Here is a 23,061-nt window from a genome sequence, read left to right on the forward strand (position 1 = left end):
TGCAGTCTCACCTCTGAGACTGCCTTTCTCTTCTATGCAACTAATGCATATTTGAATAAATTTCAGTAACTTTAGAACTGTTGAGAAAATTGGAGCATTATATGAAGAATCAGGTTCCCTGCAAGGGAGATGCTGTCCCCACGGAAATAAACAGCACAACTCCTATTGAGACTCACAGGGTTAAGACTCCTTTATAGAAATACTGACAACAGTTTTCCTGACTTAATCCAGCCCAGCAGCAGTACCTGAATGATGCCTGAAGGTGATCCTAGCACATCCCAGCCAGCACTCATGTACATGTTTACATTTTGTTCAATTGGTGGATTTCAAGCACAGGCTTAAATATTTTACTCACTAGGAAAATAGTTATTGGGATGGGTTCAAGTTTTTGTAAGGAGGTGCTTTTGGGGCTTGGAGCCCAAACTACTAACTGTTGGTGAACTCAGAAGCTGATATAGTTATTGGGATGGTTTCAAGTTTTTGTAAGGGGGTGCTTTTGGGGCTTGGAGCCCAAACCACTAACTGTTGGTGAACTCAGAAGCTGAAAGTTTTAACCAAAATCTGAGGGTCTCTGGGATATGAGGCTCCTTTCCACATTGTTTTCAGCTTTTGAGCATGAAAGAATATAATTCCTAACAAGTCATTATTCCTTGACAAATGAAAAATGGGACTGAGTGTGAAACTCAAGCATGACCTTATAAGATCCCTAAGTCTCAACTGTAAACATCTTTGAACATACCTCTTTCTCATGCCTCCTGTCCTTTGGCCACGACAATCTCGACAAAGGTGAAGTTATAGTACAAGGACACCCCTCCTAAAGTGTTTGGGAAGAAGATTAGGCCTGGTCACAGCATCTATTGTCAGAGCTCTGACAAAGGACACATGGATTTGCAAAGCCCTCACAGTGCTGTGCCATCGCTAAGAAATAACAGCAGTATTGCACAGGTCATGCTGTGGATGAGGAGAAATAGAAGAAACCATGCACATTGCTCCTTCAGGCAGATGACAGTCCCTAATTTAGTTTACTAATTTGGAGCCAGAATGTCTGATAGTGCATCTTCAAGAATTCCTGGGTCCTAGAAGGTTTTTAAAATGTGGCATGAAGACCAGCTATGGACCAAGATTTAATTTTACATTCTCCAATTAACTCGAGGTTTGGGGACTTGTTTGGACTATTATTATGGGAAAACACTACAATGTGTATTTGTATATGTTCCACCAAATGTGTTTCATAACATCTGTTTGGCACTCAGCAAGGAAAATGTTCTGTAATCTCAACCAGCAGTATGTGCTGGGCAGATGAGACTGTGTGCAGCACAAGGTTCAAAAAGCTAGTTTTTGCTCTACTCAGAAACAGAACTGACAGTCAGTTCTTTGAACTTGTTTCATGAGCCTCTCTGTTGAAAAGTAAATCTGTTGACAAGCTTCTGAATTGCTGTGAAGGGTCTCACAGACCTCTTGCAGAAGCATGCAGTATAATTCTGAAGTGCAGTGGGAGTCTTCATTTAGCTTCCCTCTCTTTTCTTTCTGACTGCTGTCATCTACCCCTCCCTCTCTACTAACTTCTCTACATTACCATTCAGCCTCTTAAGGCTCCTCCGCTAAGAAATGTTCATAAAGCAAATATATGCAATTACCAAAAATAAATGATTTGGGGACTTGAGCTGCTCTGAAGTGTGTCTTGTTACACAGATGCCTACTGACTGCTTTTGTTCTGGAGAGAAAAATTATAAATGGTGCAGCAGTGTTCAAGTTCACTTGGGTCTGTGTGGTCTGTCTAATTCAGTTCTCTTTGATGTTTGCTGTGCTCATTTATGATACTGCTCCCCTAAGCCCATGCATCTCAAGGTCATCTGGCTTGCACTGTATCTTTAGAAGGAAATGCAATTGATTGTCTCTGGAGCAGGGCTCTGTGGAGTGACCCAGCCCTTTTCTATTACATCCATTTTCTTAATCCTGGGGGTAATTCACACGATGTATCCACACTGAGAGATGCGCTAGTGTTTAATGCACAGAGGAATTCAGTATGTGGTTTTCTCATCACAATGGGGAGGAAGGTCTTTTAACACAGCCATTGAGGGTCTTTCCATGGCAGTCTGCCTGGCACAAGACAGTGGTTCCATCAGGATTTGTTGTAGCTTGGTGTGTAACCTTATTATCCAGGGCTTAACTGAAAATATTATGTGTTTTACTCACTAATGCATACAAAATGCATATCAACTTGTGAACCACCTACCAGAGCCCTACAGACGTAATTTATTTGTAAACATGTTAGTATTTGTAAACCATGTGTGGCAATGTATGGTTTGTACCTAGGAGGAATCATGAAATGCATGAGAGGCACTTTTTGCCCTAGTTAGTGAGCATTTGCCTGTCCATAAGGGTGTAGATTCCTAAGGAGTCCAAGCCCAAGGGCAAGACCCATTTTGGAAAAGCCATCCATAGTAACCTGCACAGTGCCCTGTAAGCATTCAACTTCTGGCATTCAACTCATAGCAAAAAAAACCCCAAAAACTGGGCTAGGGGAGTAGTGAGAAGCTTGGGAATTTCCAAGTGCTCAAACGATGTTGCTGATGCTGTTTGAGGTGACCTAAGACCTCTAGGACCAAGCTGGGGTGTTTGTGGTGCCTGAGAGGGTGCATGATGGAAGGCCCTAGAAAAGAAGCTTGCAAAGCAGCTGTGAGAAAATGTGTGTTATACTGACTCTGAGACCTAGGCATTGGGTAATTGGTGCCAAACAAATGCCAAGGGACAGGGTTTGTGTAGGGGCTTGCATGGTGCATTTAGTGGAATAGTTAGTTAAACCCAGACGTACACATAGGTGTTAAGTTTGGGGAAGGACTTGTAGGGGAGAAAAGAGTAATATGAGACCTTTAGCAAGTGGCAGTCTTTTCAGTCTGTATGATCTATTTGTAAGAAAATACAGAAAACAGGAATTCTGGTTTGGCTTTTCAAATCCACTTCAGGGTAGAATCAGGTGTATGATGTTTGGACACAAGAGACTTGAAGCACTGGTAGCATTGTTGAGAGAGGAGAAAGCAGGTAATTCTACGTGGAACACTAGGAAAGAAAATCTTGTGAGAAGGGATGTAAGTAAATTGGCCTGTGTGTGGAAGAGCAGGAAATGCTGTCAGAAAAAGGTCTTTCCATAATGGGCTTTTTAGCTAGTATAGAGTTGACGTGGAATAGTTTATCTTTTGAGTGATTTGCATTGCCCCACCCATCCCCACATATTTCTAAGTGTTTCATTATAATCCTATCAATCTTGCTCAGGGTAGGAAATGTATTGAAAAAGGCATTAAATCTTTACCAGGGTTACTGTTGTTTTTATTTTAGTCTGAAAATAGTTGTGTTGTTTATTTTCCATGGTGAAGAATTGCTATGGTAGAGATTAATGGAAAACACAGAGTTACTCATTTAGCACTGCGAAGAATGTTTTGTACTAATCTACAGTGATCCCAGGCACTCTTTTAACAATTGACTTCAGAAATAGTTATCATGAGTCTATTTTTTACCAATAAGAGGTCAAGTCACACCAATGGCCTTATTAGTGTGTACAGCCTGCTCATTAAAGAAGTAAGTGGGACCTGTGGGTATGCCTTGCCTTCAGTTCTTAAGCAGACAAAAGAAGTGAGTCTTTTAAAATATCACAGTCAGTGGGTAGAGATCATGGTTTCTTGCTCGAACCGTTGAATATACTTATTCCCTGCTAGTAAGTACATTGTTTTGGAATGCCTCACACTTTTCACTTCTTGTGCAACTACAGTGCTAACAAGACGAATGGCTCCTCTTCAGCCTTCATTTCCTCTTCACTGCTGTACACTTCCTCTAATGCCACAGCCAAAAGAAGGAGCTGTTCCGTTTCAAAAGGAAAACATAAGCTTTGACCTGAACTTTCTGACCTTTGAGGACAAGGAGTGTCCCCTGAATGGCCTTACTATTTCGGTTGTTGTTTACAAATGCTTCAAGAATGTGGGTCTCCTAAAAGAGAATTTTTTTCAACAGCCACTAGCCTGCAGGTTACAGTCAGTGAACATGGAAATTATAAGCCTCTCTAATCAATTTCAATTCTTCCTCCAGCTAGAAGACAGAGGTCATCTGCTTTCAAAAAAGCCTACTATGCTGAAAAGCCAAAGAAGGTCTTAGTAAGCTGTCTGCAGAAATTCCTGCAAGTGGTCCCAGTATACATCCCAGTATACATGCTGGCCTGCCAGGGAACTAGAAGTGTCCTGGAACTACTCTAGAGATGAGCAGTTTGCTTGTGTGGTCATGTCATGTGTGTTTTGGGTTTGAGTTCAGGCTTTGGGCTCTGAGATCATAGATTCACATAGACACATCACTGCTCTTCTGTTTCCACTCTGTTGTACTGAAAATCACAAACTCCCACAGGGCTGAGGAGCCACGAGGCCAGCACAATGGAACCACAGTTCTTCTTTAAGACCTAGACAAGCTAGTGCAATAGATAGATACCAGCATCAGCAGAGAGCTCAGGACAATTCGTACCTGTTCCTCAAGAAAGACATGTCTGAAATAACATTAGTCAGCTTTCCCATGTTAAGCAAATGTGTTTCTCTGTCTCTGGAAGATGGTTCTGGAGATTGAACTGTGAGGTTGTATTTGGTGAGTTATAAACAAAATAAAATTGCATCACTCACCCTCCCCCCAACAGTTAAATACCTTTAAAAAAAAAAAAGGAAAAAAGAGGGAAGGGCAATTGTGTTGCCCAGACATGTATGTTTCCACGACATCTGAGTTCACCTCCTGGATTTGGATCTCTGCTATTGGTTATCTCTGAGAAACTAGCATAGGATCGCATCAGTTTCATAATGTCTTGTGTGGCAGGTTGAGTTAAGAAAACAGATAAGTACTTAAAGCCCCATAACTCCTGGAAAATGTAATTGTTGCCAGGACAATGTCACCATGACAGAGAGCAGCCACAGCTCCAGACAGACCTTCTGGCATTTGGGCTGCTGGCTGTTTGGAGATGGGAAACAGTCATAAACAGTCTGTGCAGACTTGGGTCTGCTCTGTGACATGTGTTTGCTTTTGGGAGTATGGAGTCAAGCTTTCATTTCCCGGCAATGAGAAAAATCTGTGCTCTAATGGGACCACTTAATGACACTGTCTCTGCATCTGTGATGGATTTGCTTCCTTTATGGTGCAAATCAGCACACAGTTTATTTTACTATGATAGCATTCCCTAGCCAGGTAAAGTAATGGGAGCTTTTCTGCTTCCTGTGAGGAATGTTAATTATTCCCAGTATGTAAAAAATGTGCAGAATCCATGACAAGTCTTGGCATGATGAGGAAAGAAAAAAGTACTTGTAAAAAAAAATTTACAAAGCAAGTGCAGAACTATGAGACTGGAAAAGATTAGTAAATTTATTTTCAGTATGAGTTTACTGTATAGGTAAACTGGGAATTAATGGTGAGAAGATGAGCTGTGAAACAGATCTGCTGGGTTCTAAGAGTGGGGATATAGATGCTACCAAATAAAGTCCTTATGCATGTATTTGAGTTTAACCATTCTCATGCTCTTAAGCAAAGTGTTTAAGTGTGGGTTTCAGTCAGTGTGATGATGTCATGAATTAGTATTCCAATAAGCATCAGCAGGTCTCAATAAACACAGAAATGTTCCAGCTGTAAAAACCATGTCAAATTCTAACAAACCATTTGCATGGCTCATACACATAAGGAAAACCTGTCTTTATTCATTGTAAGGAAGGCCAGCTCACTTCAGGAGAAATGTAGGCCTGAAGTAGAAGAGCCAAGAGAAACCATGTGTAAGGATCAGCTGTGTCACTGTTTTTATGTTTGCCAGACAGCCCTGTATCAAGACAGCTGGAAGAGGAAGGAATCAAATACCCAAGGTGAGAGCTAATTTAAAACAAAAGGGTTGTTACACCTCAGTATTGTCAGTTTTCTTAAAAATGCCTTTCTGCCCATATTTGGTTTCATAATGAAGGATTCATTGCACATTAAAATTCAAGGCTGCTGAGAAATTCTGCAGTGTGGATTGCCTTGAATATGGATTTTCCTGTGTCATGCATGATCCACAAGGCACCACCATCACTGCATATTTTCTTGGTATTACTTTTCCACATAGTCATATACTAATAGATGCCTTTGCATGAAAACTAGCTGCTTCGAACAAGAAATAGGAGTCAGCAGCATATTAATAGCCATTTCTCCACAGTTAGTTCATTGACAGCTAGCTTCTAGAATGGAATAAATACCATTATAGTTTGGGACATAAACTGCAATAAATAATTGCAGTTATACTACATACACACATTTTTGCTGTGTCTTATATGCATATACATTTTGAGGTCTTACTCATGGTAGCCCAGAACTGCTTTGCAGATTGTTTGGAAAATACATTCCCTCTGTCAAACACATCTTAAACAGAGTGGAAGATACAGACCAGAAGAGTGATGTGTGAACAAGGTTTTGTGACCATAATTTGGAAATGCCAATAGAAATGAAATTGTAAGTGAGACCTCCTGGGCTTAGGGAATGGGAAGTCCAAAGCATGGGGTTTCACACTACCCCATTGCAGTTCACCTTGATTATACGTTAGTATAACAACTAGTACTTGCCCAGAGTACTAGTATACTGTCTAGGCAGGGTAAAGGGAATAAAACAAAAAAGAAACCATTCCCAGCAGCCAATAGAAAAGAGACCACTCTTTTGGAGGGGAGTTTATCTGCATGATGTGGGTCCTCCTGTAAAAAACCCTTCGATGTGGGACCTCAGGATAACTCTGGTGGAAAGTGACCTCAAAAAGTCTCTGCTACAGCCCTCTGCTCAAAGCAGGGTTAACTACAAGATCAACCAGACTTCTCAGACCTTTATGCAGTTCAGTGTTGAAAACATCCCTGTAGAGGAAAAGGTTTTCTTTATATTCCTCTGGACAGCAGTCCTGCCCTCAAGCATATCAGCTGTTCCCCCCAGTTTGGTGTCATATGCAAACTTGGCGAGCATGTGCTCTGTTGCCTCCTCAAGGTCATTGACAGAAATGTTAAGCAGGATGGGTCCCAGGGTAGGCCATTAGTTACAGTTCTCTGCTCCTAATGGACACCCAGGCAGAGTATCACCCTTTCACCACTACCCTCTGAACCTGTTGAACCACCATATTTTAACCCACCTAGTTGTCTATCATCTAGATCATAATATCCTAGTTTGAATAACTCTATGTGGAAAGATCTTATGTATTCCTTCCTAACTCTAAAGGCAGAATGAGATCTTGAAAGGGGTATGTCATAAGGAGACACTTCAAGAGAGTAAGGTCAAACAGGACTCTCAAGTAGGAGAAACTATGAGAGACTGTCCAGGCTGAGAGTGGATATAGGAGTGTCAAGATAGACCAGTAGCTTGAACAGAACAAAGGGGGCTCCAGGTAGAATGACTGAGTCTGGTAATACAGGGTACAAAATGGTTTTGTAATTAACCCATAATCACAAATTATGCACCAGAAGCTTTCCACATGCAGGTGACAGGACTTCCCAAAGGTTTTACAGCTCCCCCCTCCCAGAAGAATGTGAGCACATGGGATTTCTACCCTGCCTAGAGAGTGAAATGCTTCACCTGCCTTTGAAATGCCTTTTCTGCATGGAACTGCAGCCAAACTGCATAAGGCATTCTTTTTCAAGCATAAAAATGGAATGTTGGAAATAGAAGGACAGTATAGGAGTCCGTGTGCAGCTGAGATGGAAACTCAAGACTTCAGTAACCCCAAACATTTACATTAGGATTTGCCTTACTCTGAATGCCAATTTGCAAGGCAGAGACAAAACTGTTCCCAGTTGTCAAGACAACGTCTGAGGGAAGCAGAACTGTCAACAACAACAAAAGAAGTCAGAGAAGATTTCTGTTGTCTCTCTGAAAATAGATGCACTATTAGAAGAGTAAGAGGGATTGGAGAAACTGCTTAAAAGTCAGAGTCAGTTTCCCTCAGAGAGAAGAGCCTGAGCAGGTATGTAAATCAACCCTCAGGAAGAGAACATCCATAGGCAGTGTCAGCTGGAAAGGGGGCAGGGGAACGTTCAAAAGAATATTCAAAGACTTTGTTACAGAGTTCCTGTAATTTAAAGCTGAAAAAAAAAAAACAAACAAACCCAGAAAACCTTTTTTTTTCCCCTTCTGACTGCAAGGAGCTTAAAAAAAAAAAAAAAACACAAACCCAGAAAACCTTTTTTTTTCCCCTTCTGACTGCAAGGAGACCGAAGGATGAAAAGCAAGGCACTGCTGTTGTGTTTGGCTGGTAGGCAGCCAGTCAAGTAAGACCAACAGGCATGTAAACAGTTTGTATGTATCTCAATGGGAAATTTACTTCAAAGCTGAGGTCTAGAAATGAAGATTCAAGCACAGATTTCTCCTCTCATAATTTTCTTTTTTTAATTATTAGTCTTCTTTTTATCAGTGAGGATAGCTGACTTTAACCTGCATGTAACCCTGGAACATGAAATTATGAGTTGTTAGTCAGAATAGACAGGAGCAATATGAGCTTCCTCTACACACTCTGTTACTATCTTCAGTCTCAGTTTAGAGAAACATCACTTGGAGACACACGGAAGCTTGGGATATGTACCTTATTTCACCATAGTCTCTGTGAAGTTGCCAGCACCAGTTGTGATACTGCATTGAGATGACACCACCTTTTTTTCTTTTGGGTTTATGATCAGTAGGCTGTTTTGACTTTGGTCTTCAAACAGCCTTGGGAGGGGAAGCAAGTTATATGCACTACAAATATTTTTTTCCTGAGGTAACTGATGTAAGTTCACTCCTGTAAGTCATTGTGGCACAAATGCATAGTGCAGAGATGCTCCTACTTCTGCAAATGTGCTGGATTTATAGTGGGAAAATGCTGTTTCACTTCAGAGACTTCTGTCATGGTTTCCAGCAAAGCTATGCTGCTGCTGATACCCAGACCTGTTCATTGAGGGCCAGCTACAGCATTGTGCTATCCAGTGCAACTGTGCCCCCATTCTCTTCCCTTAGGTGTGGACCTGTAAGAATCCTGTTGCAGACTGGAAATAATATGCATAGACTCAACCAGGCCAGTTAACTCTTTTTCAGACAAGGTTTTTGACAGGCCAAGCAGCCAAAGATATTTATAGGGAGTCTTGGGGAAAAGAGGCTAACAAGTTTGGTTTCTGCTTGAACTCACCAGCATGAGTATGGGCATCTCCGGCTATAGCGGCAGCAGTAAAATTGCCATTCACGGTCCAGCACAGATGGAAAATACTGACTCTGGAATCCAGCCACCAGCCCATTGTTTGAGCAGGTCTGATACCTAATAATGAGGAGAAAGAAGAAAACACACAAGGAAAACATGATATTAGGTTCTTTGATAATTTCAAGCATTTTTGAAAACAGCATTAAACATTTCGATACAGCGTGGAAGCTACAGGTTTGGCTTTGTGCTGAGAAGCACTGTATGCACTTGCTGTGTATTGAGTAACTATTTTGTATAAGAAGGCAGCAATAGTTAACTAATGTCTTAACATTTATGTTGCACTTAAAACTATTTAAACTTGTTTAAAATATTTAATCATTCTAGTATGCTAAACAGGCAAGAAGCTTGTTCTGGTGTTGATATTATCAACTGTTTACAAATTATGAGACTGACTGCAAAGTAGTCCATTAATACTTTTATCTTTGACTGTTGGTATTTCAGGGTTTGGGCTTTACTGAAGTAATCTTTTTAACTCCTTCACTAGGGAAAAAGAAAAAGCCTTAGAAGCTATTTTATAAGAGAAATCCATTAACTTTGGTATTTTCTCTTTCTCAATTACCTGTGTCCAGGAGAAAGGACTCTTAATTACAAGTGTCTCTGCTTGTGATAAAATCACATAAGGAAAGCTGAGACTCATATTTAATTAAATTCTAAGACATAAATTTTATGACTGGATTTTCAAAAGAATAATCTGCTGCTTCATGCTTTCTGTGTACTTGGGAATTCTGTCATTCATGTGAATCACTGCCTTCAAGTAGAACAGACATGGTTTCAAAGCTTGCAGGTATATCCTTCTCTTTCTGCACATCCTACAAGCACCTGGACACAGCTACTCAAAGTAATTGAAGTGATAATCAGTTTGAATAGCTTGCTTCTATTAGGCTAAAGACAAGGAGAACTGAAATCAGACAGATCATTAACTTGGCTACTGAGTGCTTGTTCTCTAAAACACCTTCCTAGCCTAATTGTTTCACTATTGGGAAAATTACAGGAATTCCATTCTTTACAGTTTCTTCCATTGCCCTTCCTTTTCTTTCTACTTTCTTCATCAAGGAAAACTGGCAGTCTAGACCTGCAGCAAACCTTCTTTGGGATACCATAAAATCAATTACAATGATATATCCAAAAGACACTTTCAGAAGTAGCTATGATTAACAAATACCAAAAAATTTCCATAGTTTCATTCAGTGACCTCAGAGTTTATTCTAATGAGCCTCTGAATTTCCCAGAAGGGAAAACACACCATCTAGCAGAGTTTGGTGTTTGAAAAGTAATTAGCTTGTTCATACAGGTGCTACTGCTCGCAAAGAAAGCACGAGGCTCAAGTGTTTGTATGTAAAAGCTGAAAAACTGATCAATTTTTACCAGAGCAGGGATGAATTCCTCTGCCTAACTTTCAGACTCCACCTTTGAACCCAGGGGTCTCTTGCCTATGGTCCTTCCACTGTGTTCTGTTGTTCAGACAAGAGTATTTAGATTTGTTTGCATCCCTTCCTCTCCCATGTTGCTGGGGCCAATCTTACTTGCTATGCTTTGTGAGACTCTGTCAAGGACCTTCAGAGATAAGTAGCGATGGGGACTCTGAGTTGCTATGGTATCACACTAAGTAAGGCAGTGTAGTTCTCACTCAGAGGGTTTCTATGATAGGAAGTTGCTCTGATTTTTGGCACATAGGCCATAGGAACATATGGCTAAGACTCTGTGTAAACATATTGGATAGCTGCAGATGATTGGTGTTACCCTGCTGGAAGAATGGTTGATACACAGAAATATGGGGATTGGTTGTACCTGTTGCAAGTTGAGCATTAAACGATGTAAAATAGAACCAAACATGTGCCTCTTCATCTTCTTCTGCCTTTCTCCCTTCCCAGTTACATACATTTGCACTACTTAAGTCCTTGTGCCCCTAAGAGATTTTCTAGCTCTTTTGCACATGTGCACTAACAGGAGCATTTTGTTTTTCCATTTTCTTTGCACTTTCTCTCAGAGGCTTCGCATTGACATGCCATTGCCCATCCCCACTGACCAGCATCGGATATTCCTGCCCAAACTTGTCTTTGAGGGAGGTTTTCCTTCTTTTCTCTTCCCACCTGCTTACATTCAGACTGGGAAGTCCTGCTCTCTTGCCCACTGTTTTGTCCTACAACCGTTTTTATTTTATTGTCACCTCTACTAATAGAATTTTGATCGAAAGTTTCATTTTGAGAGCAATGTCACTGATGGACCCTTCTCTTTATAGTGAACTGAAAACCAAACCTAGGTAGCATAACAATAATTAAAAGTAAAATTTGAAACAGACATTTAAGATCATGTACACTTCTCTCTCTCTCTGCTTCTGTCTCATACACAAAGTCCTGCAATCTCTTATTCAAGCTTGATATTGGGTTTGGTGACAGAAAGATAATGGCAACATTGAAGTACTTTTCTCTACCTTTGAGATAGCATAAGATTTTTCTAATTTTCAAGTAAAATCCATATATTCCTTAGAAAATGAAGAGATGCTCTCAGAAATTGGAGTGCTTATTTGTGAGCTTATATAAAATATTTTCTTCTCTTTCCTTTTCCCCGTTGGCCTCTTTCATACAAGCAGAAAGTAATTCTTCAAGAGGAACAAACAACCCCTTCACACACACCTTTTTAGTCAGATGGTCTATGCATTAATCTGAAAACAGCACTTAATATGCTGGAATTCTTTCCTTCTCTGTTGAGTTCACTAGTCTTGCCACAGAAAATCCTGCAAGCCAGTAGGGTGAATAAAAACTAGTGATTCAGGAACTTTGATTTATGGCCAAGTAAAAAAATTGCCTTTTTCACTAGACCCACTCTGTTGTACTTTTGTTACAAAGGATTGTTCAGTATTCAGAGTTAATGTCACTGGGTTCTCCTCAGTAATGAAATCCTGACATTGCTAAGAAGAGAGGAAGATACCTCTTAGAAGGTGAACACAGAAGAGCGTAAGGATCCAGCTGGGACTGTGTGGGATTAAACTTGGCAATGGATAGGTTGCTTTGTTTTTGTAGTTGGCTTAAGTTGTGATGCATGAAGACTTGCTTTTTGGATCTGGTAGTGGGAGAAGAGGAGGTGAACTGGCTGGTAGGTGGGGGAGTGGGAAGATTGGGGGGCAGTTCAGGTGCTCTCGAATGGGAAGTCGCCCTTCCCTTGTGTACAGCTGTTGGAAATGACTGCAGTGTTTCATAGAAAGCAAGTAAACTCTACAGCCTTATTTTGGGAGGAGTTCTGTGTAGTAAAAGGGATACGGTATCTGAGACTTTCCTGGCCTGCTGTAATTTCTGTGAAAAGCCTCTCCTCTGCCAAATCTTTTGAACTGGGTAATGAGTGTTGTACAGCTGAGTTCTGTCATGGCAAGCAGCCAAAGCATGCATCCGTGTTAGTGGTTTAGTTCAGATCAGGACTGCCTTTGTCATTCGCCAATGAGCTTTTATCTGTGAGACCAAACTAGAGCTGGTTTGAAACAAACCCAGTCAAAATGCATACGTGGATTTGGTTCCATGCATGACCTGTTTCATCCTAGAGATCCACTTAAATCGTGTCACGTTGTTTGTGAACATCGATATAGCCTCAGTGACCAAGCACGTTCCTCATTGACTCAACAGTTGCCTGCCAGACTGAAGACAAATATTGTTTGCAACAGTATAATTGTTTTAAGCGATGACATCACTTGTGGTGACACTTCATAATTATGCCTGCATTTTATTTTTGCTCTTTACTAGCAAAGCCCCAGGCTGTTGTGCCCCATCTAATGCTGCTGCTGTGTGGTGAACCTTTCTCTGATGTCCTCTGTCCCTCAGATGCACCAGCAGTATGTTATCCTGAGTATGACAACCCAAAGAGGAAGCCTGTTCACTACACATCTGCCCAGGGAAACCCAAGTCAAGATGCAGCAAGTGGTGCCTCCATTGAGCCCTGGCTGTCCTGATTGGGATAGCTGTCCCTGAAGCTCTCCAAGTCTGACACACATGGGTCATGCTGCATTGAGGGTGATTTGTTCCTTATAACAGGGTAACCCGAGAGTGTCATTCCACATCCCTGTGGAGGGGAAGCCCTGTGCTGCTCTCCTGAGTTGTTTTTGTGGAGTGTCCTTCTGTGTAATTTGGTTAGTTGTATGATGAAACCTAATTTAACAGTCAGTTTGTTACAGCTGAATGGGGAGACATAAGTGGCTTAGGGCAGGCTCAGGACACTTGCAATGATGGCACTCAGAGTGAGCAACTTTTCTTTGTTTGATTAGGCCATGCCAGTCTCCAATGGCCACTTCTATGAGGAGACTTTGCTATCTGTTGTAGGGTGGTGATACATGTTGTCATGACTTCCACATGACAAAGGCAACCTCTCTATCATCTTCAGCTATCTTTTTCTTTCCTTTAAGGGCCAGTCCTGACTTACTTTCTTCTCCTTGCCCTATGGGAAAGTAAGGCCTATTCACCCTGTTGTTTTCTTCTTGATAGTCACTGATCAGTGCTCCTTATCTACAGAAACACTCCCCTTCTCCTTAGATGCTCCCACTGGACTCTGTCCATTGCAGCTGTGCTAAAACCTTGTAGCACTAGTCCTCTAACGTAAACCTAGGGCTCTGAAGAAAATTAACTTGTTTGTGTAGACAGTACAAATGGGAATATTTTTAAAGGGCAGCTGGATAATTACATTTCAGATTTGAAATTTGGAATTTGTCAGAGATTGGAAACAAAAACAATTCCTTGCAAATGTATTGGGGTGTGCTACCAATGCCTGAACAGGGGGCTCCTACAGACACTTTCTTTGCTCGTTAGTCTGTCTTTGCACCTAGTTCATGGAGGCTCCTACAGACACTTCCTTTGCTCATTAGTCTGTCTTTGCACCTAGTTCATGGGAAATAGGGTTGTGTGCCTACTTGAAGCATCTGTGTGTGTGTGTGTGTGTATGTTAGTGCACTTAAAGAGAAGGCAAAGGAGAGTGAGAATGGGAGTGCAGAAGCCAAACCTAGATATCTGTTTTTACCAAGTTCCATTAAACTCTCTCTCAGAAGTCTAAACAAGGAAAAGAGTCAATAAACACGGATTAAATAGAACTTGGCTGGAAATGATTCTGCATTGTGCCTTATGGGTAACTGGGAGTATATTGGTGATATGGCATGGTTTCATCTCTATTATGTGGTGTAAAACAAACATTTTTTCCTGGAACAAAAAGCTGCTTGTCTTCATTTGCAAGCTTTTGTTCATTTGTTTGTGTGATCCCTGTCCTTTGGTATGATAATTTTCAGGCAAGAAAAACAGTTTTTCTTAAGTACCCTGTTCAAAGACTGGTCTATAGAGACAACTGTAGTATTCAACGAAGAAATGAAGAACAGTTTCACCTCCAATCACTCAGACATTAGGCAGGGAAATATTTATACAAGGTCAAACTTTCTCCAGTATAAATGGAGCTATGAACATAAGCTTTGTGCTGCATGAAAAGACAGGATTCCTTGATGACGCAGCATACAAATAATGAGGACTGCAGAATCAGGGCATGCTCTGAAGACTTTTCCCTACTTCAGACATGGATATTTCCAAATTATCCAGGAATTGATTCTGCTCCCAGTATTGAGTAGCATCTTGGTTAGCAGATAGCCTCTGCAGCAGTAAGGTGTTGGGACAGATTCAACAAAGCCTTTGTACATGTACTTAAGTTTAAAAGTATTCACAGTTTAATGAAGCTGAGAAGGCATCCCTGGTCATCTGATCCAATCTGTCTCCAAAATGTTCCCTGCAAGTCTTGCAACATATTCACAAGTTGCTCATGTCCATTCACCAAAGCACAAAAGCCCATAATGTCTTCAAAAGTATATACACATATATGCTTAACTTCAGGGATACATTTGTTGAGGGAAGCACCTTGAGTTAGATGTGTTCTGAAATGTCAGCAGGTAGTTCTAGGTAACTGTCAGAGGTGATTGGTCTTCATGAGTCTGCTTGTGGAGAGAGATGGGGTGCCCCAGAGAGTAGATTTAGAGTACTTGTTTATCTCCATTGGCCCTGGAAGGAAGGAGAAGTCATAAACTAGGCCTAATGTGGATCTGTGTCACTGTCCTCTTTCTGTTGAATAGGTTCTTTTCATGTTTGAAAGATTCAGAGGCTTGTTATTTAATTCTCCAGGTCTATATAATACCTCATGTTAGTGTAGGAAGCAAACTTCCAGGAAGCTCTGCCAGTGATACCCTCTTGTCTCCCACCTCTCTTATCCCTATGTTCCCCACATCCATTGCTGCCATTTCCCCCTCAAGTACTAAAGGTCAAAGAAAATAATGAGTTGGACAGTCTTTCTTAACTGTTTTATATTACCACTTCATTTTCTTTCCTAAGCTTTTCTTGGTTTGTTGTATTTTCTACAGAACCTTCTCTTGGGTTTGTCTCTGTTGCACAGCTGCACAACAGTCAGGAATGGTGATTTGTGAAATGTCATAAACATAAAGGACATTTTTTTGCTGTTTCTGCCAGACTAGAATTTCTGGGACATGGCTGAGGGAACTGGAGGAGATTGAGAGAATAGCTGTAGGTATGATCACTGCTTGCTTAGGAGTGTCAGAATATAAAATTTCCAGAGGAGATCTAGAAGAATGGAGACATGTTCAGCCTGAAAGTAAAAGCATGGGTGAAAGTGTGTGGGTGAGAGAAAGGCATAGCTGCTACCTATTATTAAATTAAGGAGATTTTGTAAAGGATGCAGTGTACTTTTTCTCATTACTCTGTGAAGGTAGGGCAAGGAATAAAAAGCTGCAATTACTGCAGAGGAAATGGAGTTTAAATTTTTAGCAAAAACTTGGCAGATATGTAGTTATTGGTGGTACAAGCTATTGAATCTCCCTGGATGTGATGTGCAAGGTGAGACAAAATACTCTGTGAGACAGAGCTGAAGAAGGAATATTACAGTCCATTCTACATGGATGACAATGAACCGGCAAGTCAAGCAGAATGCTGTGTCAGTTGACATGAAAATGATGTATTGCTCACTAACAGATTGGTTTGTTGGGAGATCATCAGGGAAGAGAGCTGGCCAAACAGGAACTAGTGGTACAGATGGTAACTCATATTTGTGGTTCCACTTGATTACTGAGTGAATCTCTTTTGAATTGGGGATGGCTCCAAATAGCACTGAGCTGGGTGTGGAATAGAAGAGAAGCAGCTATGAGAAGAATGCCAAGAGAGAAGATGGAATTTTCAAAGGTCCCACGGGCTACATTCATACCATCACATTAATTTGAGGTTTGAGTTTGCACTTAGACACTCCAGGCTGGCTGCCTACTGTCCTACACTTTCACTTCAGTCTGGGATGAGACTGCTGAGTTCTTGGGCAGCAGCGTTGGCACGGTGAGGGATGTGCTGGCTTACAACAAGCCTCTCTTCAAGAAGTGCTGTACATACAACTAGCTCAGCCCTGGGTGCAGAAAACTGAAAACTGCAGAACCCAGCCAGGCACAGCTAGCTAAGATTTATGGAAATTGCCCAAGTAATTAGGAGCACAGGTTCACCTTTGCAAAGGGGTATGTGTTCCCTAATCACTTTGGTGATCTCCCCTCCCCCAAAAATAGAAGGAAGAAAGAAGTAGATCTCTGCAGAGAAGACAGATAGATGTAAGGATGTTGGGCTGGAAAGGTGAGCTAGGAAAGAAACAGAGTTAAAGGCATTAAAGAGGGGTTGGAAGAGAAATACATTTGAAGAAAAGATAGGGTTTGCTATAGGAAAAAATGTAGGCAAGAAAGAGGACGAAGTGGAGAGATTTTTTTAAGAGATGAAGGAAACAAGATTCAGATAATGCACTGAAGATGTAGTCATGCTAAGCATACAGAGCATGGTGATGAATGGTTAGATAGCAGAATAAAATCTTCTGTGTAGACTTACATAGTATCCTGTTTGTGAGAAGTGAACTTGAGCAATTGTTCGCAGGGATTTTTAGAAAGAGAATGATAATTGAACAAAAAAATGTCTAATTCAAAATTACTATGCAGTAAGTGGAAATTGCATCAATGTATAAAAATGAAGAAATCATCCAGGATTATCACAATGTCTTCTTTCTGCCTGTTTTGCAGCCCTCCCCTTTTCAGTTCTCATTCCAAAATTAAGTATAAGGTCAATCTTTTTTCTCTTAGCAATTGCATCAGCCATAGGCACGTATCACATGGTAAATGAAAAAGCATGAATAATTCAGAACAAAATTTTGAATCATTTAAAAAGCAGAAACTTCATATTTCATTGCTAACCTATTCCCACATAACATAAAATCTACAAAAATCACATTGCAATTTCTGGAACAAAAACATTACAAGTATTTGAAAATATTCTTGCATGCATGTCATTTTGTCCAAAGAATATTTCAATCTCAGAGTTTGCCAAAGCTGTTTCACTATTCATGAGAAAAACCCCAGAAGATAATTAAATACTGGGTATGTGCTGCCTGAACATGAAATACTATACATATTCCCAAAATTTTTGTGGCCATATTAATGTGATCTCCTTTGCCTCCAAGGTGGATAGAAAATGTAACATTTAGTTAACCTAAACTGCCTGTATTAGGGAATTAACACAATCTTGTGATATATATATTTATATATACATGTCACCATCATCGCTTGTTAGTGTGGATTTTGGGCTCCTGTAATACCAGCACAACTAGAAAACAGCCTTTGACTATGCCTAAGCCAAAAAGCTTAGCAACAAAAACACAAAGCAAAAAGCCAATGCAATACAGAGATTATTTTTTCTAGTGATAAGAGCATGAGGATGGAGTGAGGAGTTAGACAACTTGTTCCCCAGTTTAGTCACTGATTCAATGGGGCTTTTCAAGAGGAGCTTTATTCTCTCCTCACCGAAGGTTCGTGCCTCATTTTCCTTATCTTTGAAGCAGTAGCAAGACTGAACCACTTTCCAGATGAGGTTGGGTGTGACCAAACTCTTGGTCACAATTTTGACACAGCATTTGTAAAGCATACTGAGACCCTCCAGCAAGAAATTGCTACAGAGAAGACAACTGTGATGCTGATCACCTCCCATGCATTGTGATTAATGAGTCTCTGGCAGTTGTTCACAGCAGTGAAGCTGCTGGTTATCATGGCATTAATATGCGTTTGCATTGCTCTGACCCACAGTATTAGGACCCGCATTCCACAGGGGTTATCAGGGCTGTGCCCTACGGGGATGGTTGGGGTATCCTACCATTCCGTTCCTGCCCTGTTGATCTCTTCCCACCAGCACTCTGTCGGCTCACCAAGGCTCTGGGATGCTGGCATGCAGGCATAGTTCCACAGTCTGTCAGAGCCTTCCTTCTTGTTGAAAACACTTCTGACAGCCACAATCACCTGCCCGTGTGGGCACTGGAAGTTGAAACCCTGACGGTACACATTGACCCATTCATCATTATCTCCATAATTATAGGGACCATAGTAATAGTCACCGTACTGGCCCCATGCCACAGTCACCAGAGGCAGGAACACACAGAGAAGGACAAGGTCCATCCTGAAGATGTTCCTGGCTTAGAAATGCCCCGCTGGTTTGTTGGGCTGGCCCTTTTATATTGCCTCTAACATTTGGCTTCCAGATGTTACGTTTCCAGATCCAAGTGCAATGTGTCATTGCTTAGCAAACCTTCTCTGACTTACAGAGACATCCAATTACTTTTAAGGTGGAATTCTGCAAGTACAGTAAGCCTGCAGTCCCTAGGAGCAGGGTCTTCCCACCACCACAAACCATCTGTGATCCTTTACTGCAGAGCTACTGTATAGAGCAAGCTACATATTGTAGTACAACTGTCACAGTCATTCCACTTTTATCCTCAAGGCTGCAGTTAAGTTTGAAAACTCCTTTATTTGAAATTAAAGCTCTAGCTGAAGCTGCCATTTTCCATCATCAGTAACATGCAACCAAATGTGATTGTGTATGTATGTCACCACTCTCTTTTCCCTAAATTCTGTGTGATATGATTCTGCCAGTGCTTAGGAAGAAGGGATTTGGGCAAGGTGAGGGAATTCACTGCTCCTGTTGTAAAAACTCCTTTAGAAATTTTGGGTTGATTTGGTTTGAAGGGAGGTGGAGCCCAAATGACTGAGACTCTGTCTTGGCACAGAAGCAGCCCACCCTGGGAAATAGGGCATTGGCTTCTTCCATGCAGAACTGATTTTGGTATGACAGTGTGTGAGCTCTGTGAAACTGTGGACTCAACAGATGTTTTAATTTGAGGATAAAGCACATAAGCAAGTTACAATGAGATAAGCTTCATGTGTGACCATAGGCTACTGAAATCTTTGAGCAAGGCCCTTTAAGGTACCTTGATTTTATCATGGGCTAGAAACATGAGGCTGCTGCTGACGAACTGCTGTGCTGCAAATTTAAAACCTGACATGCCACCTGTAGTGTGTTTATCTGTTGACATCCTCAGGTAATTTCTTTACCAGGAACCCACTCTATGCAGGAAAATTTGGAACAGTGTTCTTTATTTAACTGTGTACCTTACCCATAGAAAACTCTGGGACTTAAGCATACTTTAATATGTGAGACAGTCCAAAGTAAATCTAACATAGTCTAAATAGGCATATGTTGCCTATGTTGCATTACTAGTGAAATGTGTGACACTTGGAACAGCTCCAGATTCAGATTCTCTCTCTTGAGTGAAGTCACTGCAAAGGATCCAGAGACTATTTCTTGGTGCAAGTTTCTCCTCCACTATTTTCACTACCTTTCTTCTCTATTTGGACCATGCAAGTGTATGAGCTTTTATTCTGTTGCTGGTACTGTCAGAAAGAAGATCTGTGATGAGTAACAGTAGACTTGCTCTTCTCTAGGGATTTCCAAACTTATCGTGCCTGGTCAATGCTTTGCAGGAGCACCCCAGAAGGCAGGTGCCTTTACTAACAAAACTTTGGATCTTAAAAGCTGCCTTCAGCCTCATCAGCCAGATTCAGCCTCGTCAACAATTTGTGCCTCTATCTAACGGCTTTTCTTATAGCAGACCCTTGTTTGACAAAACTGTAGATGGTGTCTGAGCTTTTTTCCAGAAGGACAGTGCAACAATATCTCAGTTGTCCATGCTCATAGCCAGTGCAGATCCATATGCACCTGGCAGGTGAGGGTTGCTGATGCAGCTCAGTGCCTCACCTACAGCTGTACCAGCCCCAGATGCCTGGAGTAGGGGACAATGGAGACAGCAAGAGAAGAGCCCTTTCCTTGGAGCAGCCCTCCTCTAGATCTTAAGTAACAGTAGGGGACACAGGTATTCAAAGTCTAAAGAGAGTGGAAATTTTAGATTAAAAATCTGATGGGCATCAGAGTGCATGAACTGCACAATCTCACATGGGTTTTTCAGCTAACTCAATATTGTATGTTTTTTCCTTTCTTGCTTCCTGAGACACGTAGTCACAGCTGGGAGCACTGCACATTGCTGTGTATGCCTGAGAGGCATTCTGGAAAGAAGTTTTAGCAGGAAGCACCACATTATCATATGTATATGATCCTCACCTCACATAACCCTTTATAAGCACCATTCCATGGAAGAAAGTTCTTACATAGCACACAAAATTATGGGCAAGAGGGGATGAGAAGAGGGAGGAGGGTCCTATGGAGAGTAGGCACAGTTTTCTTTTGCCTACCTTTGACACATATATAAGCTTCAAGGTGTCTGTTGTCACATCTTACATACATTCTACCATGCCTGATCCCCATTAGTGGATAGAATGGTACTTCCATGCTGTAATGTGATCAAGAAGTGGCTTAGCTGGGAAAAAAAATCTGTGCAGGGAAGATAGTGAACACAGCAGATGTGCAACAACAACTCCCTGTAACAGTTATGGCAGTGTAGATGTGTCCTGACCAGGGACTGACTGAAAATCTACAGTTCTGTGTTTCTGGATCCAGTGCTTTCTGGGAACTTTTGATACTAAATTTCATGTTTCTTTCTGATGCTGAACAAAACTAGAAGAGAGCAGAATTTCTTACAGGATGGACATGATGGTTTTTAGTCACCTTGAAGAAGGGTGGTATTTCTAAGTGGAACAAACTGTGATTTGAAAATTCCCATAGGGGCTAAAAAAGAGAATAGTGTGTATATGTGAATTTTGTTTCTGAGTAATGTTCATCAGTCTCTGCTGTTCACAGCTGCTTGGTTCATGGAGCAAAGATAAGGCTACATGAGACTTGTTTCACTAACATTTCACACCATTGCTCCTACCCAGATAACTCCACTTATGTTGCCAGTGCTGAGAGTTGCAATTTTATCTGTGTTTCCATTGACTCACTGGTATGTTGACCACTGTGCCTTATTCTGTTCTGGCCACTGAATCAAACATAACAGTTCAAAAGCCAGTGGCTAGAAGAGCTGCAAACTAGTCTGTAGCTTGGTGACTTTGGTTGGCTTCAGCTATAGTTTGCACTATGAGAAAACATTGATATTTAAAAATCCGTCCCTCTCTGAAATTACTTATCCTTTAATTTGTCTTTAGACATCAGCTGCATGCCTTACACATCCACCCTTTGGAAATACAGAAAGTGTCAATGAAGTAGTAAATATGAGATTCTAAGACCTACCTTTCATTATCAGTTCCTTGCCATGGAGCCTGTATTGGCTGGTAATTTTATTCCCCATCAGTTCTTGAAATGCTGCATTTAATCCACACAAACCAGCATTTAATTTTGGTCTTGAGGTGTGACAAAAGAAATTGTTTATCATAGAATCATCATAGAATCATAGAATTTAAGGGTTGGAATGGACTTGACTTTTCCACTTATGTTGCCAGTGCTGAGAGTTGCAATTTTATCTGTGTTTCCATTGACTCACTGGTATGTTGACCACTGTGCCTTATTCTGTTCTGGCCACTGAATCAAACATAACAGTTCAAAAGCCAGTGGCTAGAAGAGCTGCAAACTAGTCTGTAGCTTGGTGACTTTGGTTGGCTTCAGCTATAGTTTGCACTATGAGAAAACATTGATATTTAAAAATCCGTCCCTCTCTGAAATTACTTATCCTTTAATTTGTCTTTAGACATCAGCTGCATGCCTTACACATCCACCCTTTGGAAATACAGAAAGTGTCAATGAAGTAGTAAATATGAGATTCTAAGACCTACCTTTCATTATCAGTTCCTTGCCATGGAGCCTGTATTGGCTGGTAATTTTATTCCCCATCAGTTCTTGAAATGCTGCATTTAATCCACACAAACCAGCATTTAATTTTGGTCTTGAGGTGTGACAAAAGAAATTGTTTATCATAGAATCATCATAGAATCATAGAATTTAAGGGTTGGAATGGACTTTACAGATCATCTAGTCCCAACCCTCCCTGCCATGAGCAGGGACACCTCCTCACTAGATCAGGTTGCTCAAGGCCTCACCCAGCCTGGCCTTGAACACCTCTGGGATCGGGGCAGCCACCACATCCCCAGGCAACATGTTCCAATGTTTCACCATCCTTATAGTAAAAAGCTTTTTTCTAATATCTAACCTAAACTTTCCCTCCTTCAGTCTGAATCCATTACCCCTTGTCCTATCACTGCAGTTCCTAATACTCCAGTCCTCTTATCAACTACGTGGCCCTCCTCTGGACTTGCTCCAACAGTCCTTCTTATGTTAAGGACACCAGAACTGCACATAGTATTCCAGGTGGGTCTCATGAGAGCAGAGTAGAGGGGAAGAATCACCTCTTTTGACCTGCTGCCCACACTCGTTTTAATGCAGCCCAGGATACAATTATTCTTATCACCCTTCCGTCCCTGGCCAAACTTTGGGAGTTAGCTCTGCTTTGAGCACAGTTTGTTCTAGGGGCCTTAAGAGTCCTTTACAACTTGAATTATTCTGTGTTTCTCTCCT

General features: G+C 41.2%; 1 protein-coding gene across 1 annotated transcript in view; it reads right to left on the reverse strand.

The window, feature by feature from the left end:
* The window catches only part of DPT (dermatopontin), a 25,005-nt gene extending 6,252 nt beyond the window's left edge, over nucleotides 1-18,753 (reverse strand). Inside the window, exons 1-2 of the mRNA XM_009075826.1 lie at nucleotides 18,424-18,753; nucleotides 9,170-9,295 (exon numbers count right to left, since the gene is read on the reverse strand). Of these exons, the coding sequence (XP_009074074.1) occupies nucleotides 9,170-9,295; nucleotides 18,424-18,722 (425 nt within the window). The 5' untranslated portion in view covers nucleotides 18,723-18,753. The remainder of the gene's footprint in view (nucleotides 1-9,169; nucleotides 9,296-18,423) is intronic.
* Nucleotides 18,754-23,061: the final 4,308 nt, after the last annotated feature.

This window comes from Acanthisitta chloris, unplaced genomic scaffold (assembly GCF_000695815.1).
Source record: "Acanthisitta chloris isolate BGI_N310 unplaced genomic scaffold, ASM69581v1 scaffold17695, whole genome shotgun sequence".
Taxonomy (NCBI): Eukaryota; Metazoa; Chordata; class Aves; order Passeriformes; family Acanthisittidae; genus Acanthisitta; species Acanthisitta chloris.